The sequence below is a fragment of the Periplaneta americana genome, chromosome 10, assembly GCF_040183065.1.
Source record: "Periplaneta americana isolate PAMFEO1 chromosome 10, P.americana_PAMFEO1_priV1, whole genome shotgun sequence".
In the NCBI taxonomy this organism is placed as follows: domain Eukaryota; kingdom Metazoa; phylum Arthropoda; class Insecta; order Blattodea; family Blattidae; genus Periplaneta; species Periplaneta americana.
The window spans coordinates 109,992,089-110,007,115 of NC_091126.1; the positions used below are offsets into that span (position 1 = coordinate 109,992,089).

General features: G+C 35.0%; 1 protein-coding gene across 2 annotated transcripts in view; it reads left to right on the forward strand.

The window, feature by feature from the left end:
* The window catches only part of LOC138707952 (membrane-associated tyrosine- and threonine-specific cdc2-inhibitory kinase-like), a 196,892-nt gene that overhangs the window by 43,215 nt on the left and 138,650 nt on the right, over nucleotides 1-15,027 (forward strand). For both annotated transcript variants that reach the window (XM_069838022.1, XM_069838024.1), the window contains exons 3-4: nucleotides 4,661-4,844; nucleotides 8,714-8,915. In XM_069838022.1, coding sequence (XP_069694123.1) covers nucleotides 4,661-4,844; nucleotides 8,714-8,915 — 386 coding nt within the window. The remainder of the gene's footprint in view (nucleotides 1-4,660; nucleotides 4,845-8,713; nucleotides 8,916-15,027) is intronic.

Genomic DNA, 15,027 nt, shown 5'->3' on the forward strand with positions numbered 1-15,027 from the left:
GAAAAGTTTTAATTTATGTTTTCCAACGTAACAGTGACGTACCTCATTACAGTCACCCATTCTCACATTAAATAAAACAACATAATACAATTTTATCTTCTCATTGATCTGAACTAATCTTGAGCACTTCACTTGTCACGAAATCGTGCTACAATGAAAGCTAAATTGTGAAAAGTACGGATCTGAATAAACTGTGTCTGTTTGCTGTTGTGCTGAAAAATATCACTGTCAGAATAACCATAAAAATAAATTATGAAGCAGGCAGAAAATTGTGCGCCAGTCCACCACTGCTATAGAGCATACATAGTTACACTCTGCTTTTATGGCACCCGAACTGACTGGTATTTTACCCTAACACACCTGCTTGGTGTTTTTATGAGACCTGTGAACAGTAATACACCCTGAGGCTTCACAATGCATTTTTGTCGAACACTGAATACAGTGCATATAATTGCATATAGTCTAACCTGGTTAGATTGAAACTGAATACAGCATTATTTAACATTTGCTCAGAATATAAAACAAGAAAAATAAAGACAAATAAAATAATAATAGTAATAATAATAATAATAATAGTAATAATAATAATAATAATAATAATAATAATAATAATAATAGCAGTTATAATAATTCGAATTATAGTGAGTGTGTTTTAAAACTAACGGGGCATGCAGTGCATGTGTAGCATGCTCTGAATATTCATCACTGAGCCAAACCTTTTTTGCCATATCCAGGATAAACCTATGTTATATAATACAGGAATGGTAGAAAAATCTTACTGGTTTTGTTGATGCCTTCAATTTTTTTGTTGTTGGGTTTAAATGAATGAAAATATATACATTTCGTCTTTTTCTCCAGACTGACTTTCCCTTTTTATTTTTTGTTTTAACAACTTCCACAGTTCTAAAAGCAGTTTGTAGTTTATCAATTCTCCTGAAGACACATATTTGTTTATTTCTTAAAAGTTGATCTTTATATTTTTTAGTTATATTATGTGACTCATATTTCTGTTGTATGTCCAAGTCAGCTACCTATTGGTGTTGAACATAATTGCCTACTTTACGTACACAACTCATAACTCAGAAATTCATTTCTATCTACTTACTATATTTTATGGCGAATTCCTTCCAGTTTGTTGTGATTCTTGGAAACCTGTAGTCTCCTATACATATGAGTCATTCCATATTAGATCAGACTCATTTTTGGCCTCATATTTTTTTAGAATTGTTTGAAATTTCTTATGCTTTCTAAGGGTAAAAATAAGAGATCCATATTCTTTTGTTGGCTCCAATTCTGATTATTTTGAAATTTATACAGCAAAATTATTGAAAAATTGCACACATTGACATATATAAATGTTCGTTTCTTCCATTACTTGTATCATATGAAATCGAGGTTAGTCTCATTTGGAAGGTTAAATGTATGGCTTTTAGCCTGTGTATATTCACTTTCCATTTTTATGTATTCACAGTACTTTATGCCAATAATTATTATATAAATCTTGATGTTCATAATGTTCAGAAACTTAGAATACCATTTTTAAGTTATCACCATGTTCTCCATTTAATTATCCGTAAGTATGCCAAATTTCATAGTGGGAAAGCAATATATGACAGAGTAAAAAAATACTAAATAAATACGCCCGCAGAGCTCTGTTGCACTAATCTTAATCCCTTGCAGCAGCACACTGTCAAACTGCTGGCTAAAGCCTGGCCTGCGATAAACTGTCAAACTGCTGGCTAAAGCCTGGCCTGCGATAAACTGTCAATTGCTGCCTTTGTCTATTATCATCACACTGGCGACTGCCAGTCCTCTTTGTTTACATCTGAAGAAGCTTAGCTGGGATATATAATACTTAAACGAGGTCCAAGGCAGAATGAATTCTCTTCAGTTTGTTCCTAGATTTTCAAACGTTTGGGCATTAATAACACAGTATTGTAGTGTTACTGTGAGTGTTTATGGCGTAGTTTCTGTTATTGTTTTTTAGTTGATGCAATTAGTGTGTAGCCTAATCACAATGAGTAATGTAACACAACATAGACATTATCAGAGTTTTAATTCTTTCAAAATAAGCAACCACAGTCATAGGTTTAAGAAAGGGAAATTAAGGTGCGTGACTATCAGCATGCTTAAAAAATTGAACATGCAACACATTAAGTTGTCATACAATCTTAGGATTTATGAAAATTGTCGTAAGAAAATTTCGTTAATGTCAGATGTTGGTGAATCAAGTGCCGTTCAAACCAGCAGTATTGATATGTTAGCCGGTTCTAGTGTCCAGAACATTGAACAAGAAACGACAGGCAATTCGGAAACTGATAAATGTAGTGTGTCAAGTAATTCAGAGGTGTTAGTGATGGACATTGATAAGGCGAATGAAAGTTTGGTCTCAATGGGGGAAACATCAATTAAGAAGAAGAAATTATCACAGAAGTATCCCCAACAGAAATATCAGAAAATAAAACACACGTAAGGAACAGATTTTTCGCGTTGAGAAAAAGGAAGTAGAAACAACACTAGATGAGAAGAGTAGCAGTGACATAATTAATAAGCTAGCAGAGTGTTTCAGGAACACTATTGACAGAAAACTTAAAATTCAGATTTTAACCATATTTGAGGACTGGCCATACAGTAAAATTAGGGAACACTTTGGTGCATCTGATCATATGATCAGTGTTGCAAAAACTTAGCTGCAGAGAGGGGAATTCTCTCAACTCCAAAATCTAGAAGTGGAAAAACTTTAGACAGATTCATAGTGAAAAAAGTACTTGACCATTACACTAATGATGATGTAAGCTGCGTCATGGTGGAAAGAAAAACTTCGTTTCTGTAAAATAAGATGGCCACAAAGTACAGAAACAGAAGAGATTGTTGTTATCAAATTTAAAAGAAACATTTCAGGCTTTGCATTGGAGCTACAGAATTTCACTAACACTAAATAACCTCACAGTTGTTGCATCGTTAAGTAACTGATTTAAAAGGTGCAACTAAAATGCCTTGTTTGTACTTGTAGGTGTAGGAGAGGTACAAGTTTAACTTGTTTCAAGAATAGATTTTACATCAGTGAAAATATTTGTTATGCTTCATTCAGCACAGTTCCTCTGTAGTAAAAAATCCTATTTCACTGATCAATTTCCATTGTTAATTGTATTTATCCTCTATAATATTAACTTGGTAAAGCATTAGAATATTTTTGTATGATTATCTGTTCCAAAATATAGTATAGAAATGAGTACAAAATGTAGGATTATAGCACATGAATGGACAATGATGTTGCAGTTAGGTAATATGGACAGTATTGAACTGGACATCTACCATGTGAACGTGACTGTTAACATCACATTATGGGATGACAAAGCACAATATACACAGAACTTATTGTGAAGTGGAATCAAATGGCCACTTGCAGTTGGGTTCCAGTAAGAGACTCAGGGTCTATCAACCCAGTGAAATGGGAATAGAAATCCAAAGGTCCAACCGAGTCAAACAGGAATAGAAAGTCGAAGACATAACATTTGAGAGCTGAATGCTGTAATGCCATTCTGCAGTTTCTGCTTCGGTTCAAGAAATGCGGTAACATACAGAAGGGTGTTATTAAGGATGCTGCAGTTTTTTTTTTTAGGTATCATTTTTAACTATTTTGCAAATTTGGCACCATGGTAAGTTTCAGTACAATCAAGGATTGTGTTGTGCTGCTGTTAGTTCCAACAAGGAGCAAAGTGGGGCAGCAAATATGAGTTGAAGAAAACAATTGTAATTCAACAGGACAATTTGAAACCCAGTTGTCCTGATCATCATCATTAATTGATTGCAGCCAGAATATGTGGATGGAATATTGTTTTTAAACCATAGGCATTCAACATCCCTAGCTTTAATGTTTTGGATATAGGTTTTTTCAAAGCTATCCAGGCACAGTGAACTCAGTAAGGAAAATCTGGAAGATGTTTTCCTCACCTTGCAGCAATGCATGTAATGCTATATGATGCAATAAGGGAGCACGGTATTGACTTGGCTTGCCTTTACGAGGGCTGAATCTGGGACGAGTCCATACACTTAGGCATGATTTGGGCCTTTGTGCGCAATATATGTGCGATGATTGTCCAAGATGGCCTGCGTGGCATTCATGAATGTGACGCTGACAGGTGGTCCACTCTGCCTCAGTCTCTGATAAGCCCCAGTGGCCCAGAGCTCCAAGTCCTTCCTATATCAGCAACAGAGACTTCATTCCAGCCTATTTTTACTATTGGAGATGACATGCGAAATGAGGGGGAATGTTTGCTTTGTCCACCACAAATTCCATCACGACATGGCTGGGAATTGAATCCGAGCCACCTGGATGGAAGACCAGCATGCTAGCACTTGAGCCACAGATGCGAATGGAGCAAAGTATACAAGATACTTCACATGGGAAAAGACAAGCTATGGAATTGAGGTTCATTGCCTGATATGTTCAATGAAAACTGAATATTATAAAAGCAGCACAACTAATACAGTCTAGTGAGGACTTGCCATTCACATAAACTAGAATACCTATACCATAATTTGGAAAAAAAGAGAGTGTATGACTGATGCTGTTGATGTAGTAGATTTCAATTCTGTAAGTGTGAACAGATTATGCTGCCATTTTTATTTCTGTGTAAATCCTTAATTCTGAATATAGCGCCATGTCTATACAAGCTTCCCAAGAACAGGCAATATCCAACATATTTCAGACAGAATTTCGATGATGTGCGTCCTATTGGTGAAGGATCATTTGGAGAAGTATTCAGAGTGAGATGCAAAACAACAGGACGCTATTATGCAGTGAAGAGGTCGAAGGAACCTTTTCGTAATGAATTTGACAGGTAATTTAAAAATACTGGTTCTGATTACAAGGATTAATTGGTAAAGTTATATATATATATATATATATATATATATATATAATGGGAGGTATAATTCATATTCGAAAATTTTGGAGAAAGTGAGTTTTGAAGAAGAGCAACACAGTTGTAATCTCTTAGACAACATTATGATTTATAGATAAATTAATGTTGCAAAAGATCTACTCTTCTTAGCTACAGCAATATTACCCATCCAAGGCGAGTGAGGACCTGACATTTCTGCAAACTAAATTGTTTACCTGCTGTGGCTGTGAGTACATTCGTGTTCCCTCTCAGTCCGACTGTACACTAGGGCGTATCGAAAAAAATTCCAAAATTCAAAATGTAAGGGTGTGCAAAAGTTGTCTTGTAGTCTCTACTATAACCAGCAAAAAAACTAGGTCCCTGATTACATTTTTCACAGAGCTGCAGGAGGTCTAAAGATTATCGTATAAGCCTACCTAAAATAAAATATTTTTTTTATTTTCATAATTTTTCGGAGCATGGTCAATGGATCTCAAGTCACTTTTTTTTTTCTATAATTTTTAGTTTCTGAAAACCTATTAAAAAGAAAAACTTAAGTTTTCATTTGGTATTATGGACTTGTGTCTGGGTGAAATGCAAGTCATAATACAGTAAAATGATCATTTTTCCTTAAGTCTTATTTTCTAACATTTTGCCGATGTTAATGGTTTATGTCGACATATGCCCTTAATACCATCATCAGACTTCACATGTTTGTCACATTGGATAGAGTAGTTTCTCCTGGTACATTAATGACGTCAGTCAATGGCACAAGCAGGGTACAAGACCTGTATGAGTTCTGACTTGGGTTATGTAGAAGCACATGTTGTTACATATTGTTTGTATGTCGAGTTCATGTGATCACATTCAGTCACAGAGGTGGTGCACCAGGAGACAAATGCCGCTACCAATATCTGCACTGCAGTTGTTTATTTTAGAATTTGGAAATGATTATTTTTGTGTAAGGAATGTTAACATATTCTTAGAATGTATATTTTTTGTATTGTAGTAGTTATTTCAATAAATATGTGTAAATTATTGCTTGTTTAGGCCTATATGTATAAAACTTCTGTTATATTTTTATTATCAGATTAATTAGAAATTCAATTGTAATCAATGACGTGGCAAAAATATTTGTTCAAAATGTTTCGATTGTGCAAATCATAAAAATTAAGTTGCAGTGTTTTCATGATTTGCTCCATTATATTTTACATTCACCATAGGTCTACTGTACTGCCACTTATGCAGTGAGTGACAGACATTTGAGCTCCCTCTGTACAAGGCTATATTCCTCGATAAATTCAGTGTGACAAAAATGCGAAGCCTGACCATCACTATATGATGTACTGGAGAGATATTATGTTGACCTCTTAAGATTTTTATGCGTCTGTATTTAAACTAACAGGTGCCAATGCTGTTGTAAGATTTATATTTCCACTGTTGTTACATTCTAGAATATGAAAGAATAGCATTAATGAGTTACTGAAAATGTTGTTAAGATGTTCTATAGAAGAAAGAAAATGGATCTTCTTATACAAAAGCAATAAAGGTAGGTAAATGGTTTTAATAGGAGTATTTTCTGTAAGTATTTCTATTTTTAATATAAAATAGGCAAATTAACTCACTCTACAGATTACGTAGACTCAAATTAAAATCATGATTTCAGTGACTGTTATTAGTTACTACATACAATTGGTTCCATATGGGTTATTTTTTACTACTGCAATAAAATTTTCATTTTCTCTTTGTTCTGGGTATGACAGAAACTATTGTACCGGTACCTATATAAAAACATAAACATCATTGCAGTTAATTATGTTCAAAGTGTAATTACTGTATAATATTGATAATGATCATTACACTGTTTTTGTGCTACGATTATAAATGCATCGGCAGAACATGATATATTATTGTGTTTAGTGAAATATATTATTTATAACAAGTAACTAAAATTATGTGTAAATAAGTATATCACTAATAATTATTAACTTTCATCATTGTATTTATTTATGTAATGATACAAGATTTTCTTCTTATGTCCGAGCAAAAATGATGCAATGAAATTTAGATAAATATGTCACGTGGTCACATTATATGACGTTGCGTTAGTATCTGATGCTTCAGTTGCCTCTATAGTCTGACTGTACTGCCTGTAGAACAGTATCACTCATAAATAAAACAAATGGCACGCTCATCTCCTCACTCGCCTTGGACGGGTAATACTGAGAAGATTTTCTGCTTCTTAATACACAACTTGCACTCATTGCTTTACTACGAATATACCTCACAGTGAAAGTCCATTGGGTGTCCTCTTTTTCAGTCCATAAAGGAAATTATTGAGTATTACAGTTTTCAGATCCATCAGCATTGTTTCAGATACACTTGCAAACAAGTTAGACTTCAGTAATCTGTTACTTATTTCAACTTAATATTTATTTCCAACATAGATCCTGTATGTAATGGCAGTTACGTTAATTGTGACGTATCTTCGACAAAAATTGCGTGAAATCTACATTAGAGTATCAGAAAAGGTATATAATTTAATTAACTTCTGTCCCATTGTGGAATTGAAAACAACGAAAATGCTGACTTCTTAACAAAAGGTGACCAACATAAAATGGAACAAGGAGAACATTTTTTCATTCCACACATTCAAATTGAACATAAAATATAACTATCAAAATGGATACAAGAATTCCAACAAAAGTCTTTCAACAATTATTCCTAGAAGGTAAGACTTACATCTCATATTTTCCAAGGAGCAGTGCAGTTACCTTATCTCGACTAGCCACTGGTCATGACTGTCTTGCAGCGAACTTAATAGAATTGATATCTACAACTCTCCAGAATATGTGCCATGCAAGATGTTAGGATCTAGAATTATTAGGGATCATCTTCTCCAGTGCAAACCTTTCCGAAGAACCAAGCTGGAAACACAAACATAGCCAGAAGGAAAATAGATGAATGCTTAATTCTGCGACCATTTGCAACTAACGTACATTACAGTTGGCCGGTGGTGCAGCTCAGGCAGGAAGTTTGCCTGCCTATCCACAGCTGCACTTGGGAATGAGTTCAATTCCTGCTTATGTTGGTTACCTGGTTGGGATTTTTCTGAGGTTTGGGGAAAACTGTAAGGTGAAAAAACATTACAGTATTCAACTATGTGAGCAAAATTATTTGAAATTACATTCTTTTCCATCTCATCCGAGAATTTTATAATTAAAGCATACTTCATTGTCTTCCGGTAACAAACAAATGCTGAAACACAAATAGTGTTAATTTCTTTCTGTAGAATTCTTAAAATACAATATCTTGACTTAAAATCATGTCACACCTGTATAGCCTACTACACATAAAACCTTGTATCATGAAAATTAATTCGAAGATATCTTAAATTTGAAGCTCTATATTTATTGTCTATTTAATGTAGGAGTCTTGAATTCATATTAGTCACAACAATGACAAGAAATAAAATAAATATGAAAAAAAAATAAAGATTGTCTTAAATGCTGTAAAATGAATTAAAAACTCAAATTGGCTAATAACTGGATGCAGTAATAATTTTTTCTGTGACCTGTTACCTATCCACTTCTGTTGATTTTGTTAGGGCAGGACAGCTAATAATATGTGGAAAATCCATATTGTTGCCCTGTATTGCATAGAATACAAACTGAACTCTGAAATATACCCAGTAATGCATTTTTTAATAGAAACAAAATCATGTATTTCACTTTTCCAAAGTTAGTACATTGTTTGGCAATGAGTTATTGAGCAATTGCAGTAATAGCTTTATAATGCTGTCATTAATGTAATGTTTATAATTACAGAAAGCTGAAACTTGAAGAAGTTAGAAAGCATGAGCTGATGCCAAAACACAAAAATTGTGTTCAGTTCATTAGAGCATGGGAAGAGGATGACTATCTGTATATTCAGTTGGAATTATGCAAGACAAGCTTGGAAGAGTACACTTTAGTGCATCATGAACTCTCACAAACCATGCTGTGGGATATTCTTCTTGATATTGCTCTGGTGTGGTTATAGTATCTCTTCATTTCTTCTCACTCTGTCGTATCAAACTAACACTTAGCAAAACTTCTAGGACTAAATCTTCGAGTAAAATATCTTGCTTAACTCATTAGTTTGCAGTGTCATTAATGACACCACATCATAAGTGTTAATTTGTTCGTGTGATGGAATAATTATTATGGCCTTCATAGAATATATCATAGTCATTGCAAGCCTAAAATATTATTTAATGTAAACCAAAAATTGCATTGTTGAATTCAGTGGGGGTAATTGCATAAACTAAATATAGGTAGAAGTTACAAAATTTTGAAGAAGTTATTTTGTGATATTGTTAAATTACGAAAATGTAAATGGATTTTGCTTGATAAATGTATTATTTAAAACACACTGTATGTCACACATTCCCAACCATTAAGGAAAAATTTTATCAACACATTCGTAGTGTTTGGAGTAAGTATATGGTGATCAATTACAATCTGTATATTCATTTATCCTCTTTTTGAATTAAATTACCCAAAGGCATTTTGGATATACAAACTTGTTCCAAGAGGAAATCATATAATTTAAAAAATAAACTTAATTTATTAATTTTGTTGCTGCTTTTTACAAAATAACAAGTTAACAGTGGTGCTTTATGTCAAAAACAATGAAGTCTAAAATTTAAAATGGTTCATTTAGGTATTGAAACATCTATATTCATTCGGTCAGATGAATTTTTTTTTTTTATTTTAGGATGCTTTATCAACAGCTTAGGTTATATAACGTCTGAATGAGATGAAGGTGATAGTACTGGTGAAATGATTCTGGGGTCCAACACCGAAAGTTATCCAGCACTGGCTCACATTGGGTTGAGGGAAAACCCCGGAAAAAACCTCAGCCAGGTAATTTGCCCCGACTGGGAATCAAACCCGGGCCACCTGGTTTCGTGGCTAGACATGCTAACCGTTACTCAACAGATGTGGAGTCAGATGAAGTAAGTTAGAAATACTATTACTGAAGTTTAAAACGAAAACGTAAATGCACACAAAGTCCACCACTTGGTAATGGTCAGCATGTCTAACCATGAAATTAGTGGGCCCATGTTCAAATTCTAATTGGAATTTTTTTCGAAGTTTTTCCCCCTCAGCCACTTGAAGTAGAATTGGTGGGTAAATTTCGGTTTTGGACCTTAGATTCATTTCACGTTCATTACTTTCAGAGTCATCTTTCAACTTCAATAGTTTTAGTTTGACCAGGAGATTCAGTAAGCATGGTGCTGTGATTCGCCTACAGGTATCCTCTGTCTGGTAGAGCTGCATAGATCCCAGAGAGGTGAAGGGGTGTTTACAGTGGACTAGACAGCCCAGGTATCTACTAGGCTTGTAGCTCCCTTGGACAGATGGTACCATGATGGGTCACGGTATCTGCTGTGCTGCATGATCTTCAGGTCAATACAGGATGCAGCTGGACGTAGTACGCAATTTGCGAACAGATGCCATTGATCTGAGGAGGCTGCGGAATATCATCAGGGAGACTCCTGTCAGACCTGGATGCCGTGTAGCCAAATCGATAAAATGGCACCAATTAGTGAATCACGTACTCACAGAATTGTGGTCCTAATGACTTCAATGTTCATTCCATAATAAGTAGATCAGCACAATAAGCCTCAGGCTGTAGTGCAATCCTTCAGGCCCTCCACAGAAAGAAAAAAATAGAAGTGCAAACAAGATTCTTAGTACATCAGTCAGAACAACAGTAAAGCTATGATTCCACTATGGTGATTATTAGGCCCCGGATTTTTATGTAATATGAAAGTGCAGAATATGTACATAAAAATGTAGTGCAGCTCATGCATTTTGGCAAGACATTCGCGATGTGCAGTCGGGAACAGCGTTTCTGTGCAGGGGGTAGGAGTAGAAGGGAAGGTCGGACATGTGTCTACCAAGTACAAGGCAAAAACTAACCCATTCTCCTATAATTCGTAAGCAGACTCATCTGATCTCGTGTGCAGTTCTGTAGGAAGAGTGGGGGAGTGTCTGGACATAATGCATGTGCTGTAAATATCGGGGAAATAATATGTCATTAAATATTTAATTTATAATACTATTTATTAGTGCATTAAATTCACAAAAATGTCACAATTTAACTGGTCAGTTGAAGTGGGAGAATGCAGCCTTGAAAGTCAATTTGCCATTTCCACCCCATTGTATAGCTTACAAATACAACTTGTCTCTACCACAATCTCTGCTTTTCCTTGTGGCTTAAGATTTCCTAGAAAAATATTTTTGTGTTGCACACACAATTTTATTTTGATTACCTGACATCCGACCCAAATCCCTCGCTAATAGCCTACTTTCAGTTTGTAACAAAGTTAAATGACCAGTGCACCTGACCATTCCAGATTCTGAGAAAGCATTAGTGCAAATGTATACAGTTGAGGCAATCTGAGCTACTGTGTTTTACAGACAAAGTTTTGGAATCCCCATTTTTATATTTATTCTTAATTTTTTAAAGAACTATTCTCTTAACACTAGGACGACCAGAGATGGTCAATTGACCATTTTCGATATTTAACGTCTCATAATGTTGTTCATTAGTTTCGTACACATTCGAAAATTTGTGACTATTAATATCTTAGTTAAGATTATATTTTACGCATATTTTCATTTTCTTTACATTTTCCACTTTCTTGAGGCAGCTTCTACCTAAAGGCTGTGTGATGTATCTTGTCTCACTGTGAAAAGAGAGAGAAAGGAGATATGTCTTACCTCGTCTTTGTTGTTATGGTGATGGGGGAGTGGAGTGGTGCCGTCCATCCATCGAGTGTCAGAAGGGACTAGTTAATACATTCTGTAGCGCAAAATAAAATAACAAAATATCTCTCTTTGTATTGTGTAGTTCTGTCACTCAGCTTGTCTTTCAAGAAACTGAGTTCCGGCAGCCTGTACAATAACAAGATTTTGAAAGGAATCCTGAAAATTTACAACCCTCCTATAATCTCCACCCTTATTTGAACGGACTTGGTTTTATTGCTACTGAGACAAAATAAACCTTACCAGGTATACCCACTGTTACCAGAAGTGGTCAAATGACCATTATTCGACATCGTCGTTTTTCTCCATTCTTGCAATTCATTACATGGCATTATTAGACCAACGGACTCATAAACCAGTTTGAACATGTTCACTACTGCGCATCGTGACATGTCAAGACAGATTGTATCTTTCCTCCATCAACAGTGAAGGACGCACTGTAACATGTCTCGCTGACTTAGTGATTCTGAAAGTGTGACTTGTTGTTTTGACGACATTTTGCAGTCCGAGAATGAACAGCCAGTCTTAATCAGAATGTGAGTCATTGAAGACTCACTACAGACGAATTCATACTACATCACTCAACTGGCAGCAGTAGTGAAGACAGTGCCAGTGAGCAGAATAAGCTGCAGAAAGACATTAATGAAAACCAGCAAAGGCACACACGAACAGAAAACTACAGTTGTATTTCATGTGATTAATTTTTTTTGGCGCACTGAATATATAAATATTGAATATGCAAGTAAAATCCTCTCATTCATTTTTAAGATCACAGAGTGACTCCAAGAAACTGTGGGAAGAGAAGTCATGCTGGAATTGTTGCCTTACTGATACCTGCATCAAAGCTGCTGCCATTGGCAATGGAATTTCTACTGAAATTGGACACTGTAGTGCTGGTGTTCAAACCGCCCACCCTGTGAATGTCCCAATCGGGTCCTAGTGGTTATGCAAAGAGAGGCATTGATAAGGAATATCCTGCAAGCGCTTGACGTCTTTTCGTCAGTGAGTCTATTTGGCACCTAATAAAACATTTCACTGAGACAGAGGCTTGCATTGTTCTTGGCAATGGCTCATGGACTGTTGAGCTGGAAGAACTTGATGCATTCATTGCAGTCTTGTACTGCTGAGAAGTATATGGTGCCAGAGCTCTCAAATCTGTTGACCTCTCGAGTCGAGAGTGAGGTTCTAGATTTTTTACAGAGACTATGTCAAAAAATAGGTTTCTAGGAATTACAAAATTTCTTAGGTTTGATTTGAGGGCAACGAGAACTCACTGAAAGCAAAATGTCAAGTTTTGTTTGGCCTCTAAAATATGGAATAGATTTATTGACAACTGTATTGCCTGCTACTGACCTTCAGAATATATAACTATAGATGAACAATTGTTCCTTTCCAAGTGCAGGTGTCCATTTACACAGTATATGAGAAACAAACGAGATGAATTTGGTATCAAATTCTGGCTTGCTACTGATGTGGAGGTTAGATACGTCCTCAATGGTTTCCCCTATCTAGGGAAAGATGAGGCAAGACCAGCTGGCAGAATGCTCGGTGTGCATGTAGTCTTGAGCCTTTCCTCGATAAAGGGAGAAATGTCACAACAGAAAATGTTTTCACTTAATTGAGCCTAGCCTTGGAATTGAAGAAAAGAGCTACCAGTATTGTAGGCACACTGAACAAATTTAGGAAGGAAGTGCCACCTTCTGTAAAGAATTCCAGAGATCCTCTGTATAGCACTTTTCTTTATAAAGCAGGAGACGCCACTCTTACTTCATTCCAAGCTAAAAAGCAAAAAATGTACTAATTCTCAGTTTACTGCACACTGATGTTTCGATTAATGAAACACAGGATAAACAAGCTCCTGAGACCATTACATTTTACAATAAGACAAAATTTGTTGTCTTCAATCAGATGTGCAGAAAATACAGCATGCGAGCAATGAGCTGGAGCTGGCCTGTTCATGTATTTTATAATATACTAGATTTATCAATGATAAATGCTCATACACTAAACTAAATAATTTCCGACTCTATGATGTCTCTAAGGTCGTACATCATGAGGGTTGCTAAAGAACTGATAGGTCCCTACAGAAACAAGAGAATGTAACAACCCACATCGATCTTTCAGAGAGAAATTTGTCCTGACCCTCTACCTGGCGGTAGCCACAAGCAGTGTCAGATAGGGTTGTGCAACAGAAATAAAACAAAACTAGTGTGTTCAAAATGTAAGAAGTTTGTCTGTGGTTCATGTTTGAGTAAAATAAAAGTATGCATCAAATGTGAAGAAATTCCAAAAAAGATTGATGCACACAATTTTTCAGGGGAGCCAAAACAAACTTCGAAAGTTATCCAGAATCTAAATGTTTATTTTATAAAAATTTACAAATACAGTATATAGTTACATCTTGCATTCCGCCCAGATATAAGCCAGTAATATCAAATGAAAGCTGGAGTTTTGTAGTTAATAGCTTGTCAGAAACCAAAAATTGTAAAAAAGAAGTAACTTAAGCCCCTATTACCATGGCGTGCATCAAAGATTATAATTTTCTACTTTATATTAATATGTTCTGTGATTCTAAAAAAGATCAGTTGCAAATATGTAAAACTTTATCCTGTGTGTAAAGATTTTGTTATTGACTTTTGTTGAGAAGAATCGATATTTTGATGTCAGAAATTTTATTATACTATATTTTGTCTTCATAAAAGTAGTTTCAAGTAATTAATCAGAAGTAGAATCAAAATAAATCCCTGGAAATTGAAACCAAAGAAAGTATTTTAGCTTTAAAGTACTAGCAGTCAACAATGATCGCTCAGTGTTCAACATCAGCTGAGCAGTTTCCTTTACAGCGAATATCGTCCTGTATACCTTTGAAAGTATATATGATGAGAAATTTCTATAGCACTAACTTTGGAAGCAATAATTCTGCTGACTCATTTAGTGTTGAAAACAAGTTTAGGGCTTATTTTTCTACCAGAGAATCAATGAGATACATTGTTGTACTTATGTCACTAAGCAGATACTTACATTTACATTATTTCCTGAATGAACAATCTGTGTCAAAACAATTATTTACATTGTTGTTATAAATTATAGTGGTTATAATATTCAACCTATTGTCCAAGCTATTCAACTTGAAACTAGTTCGTAGATACACTTCATTAGGATTTTACAATAATCTCAAATAATTTATTACATTAATCATCGTAATTAAAGGCTGGAATTTCAGGGAAGTTATCACCATGACACCTTATATGTACGTATATGCTCCAATAACACTAAATTCAGCATTTTTGTAAACACTGTTCTTTAAAAAAAAGTACCGTAAT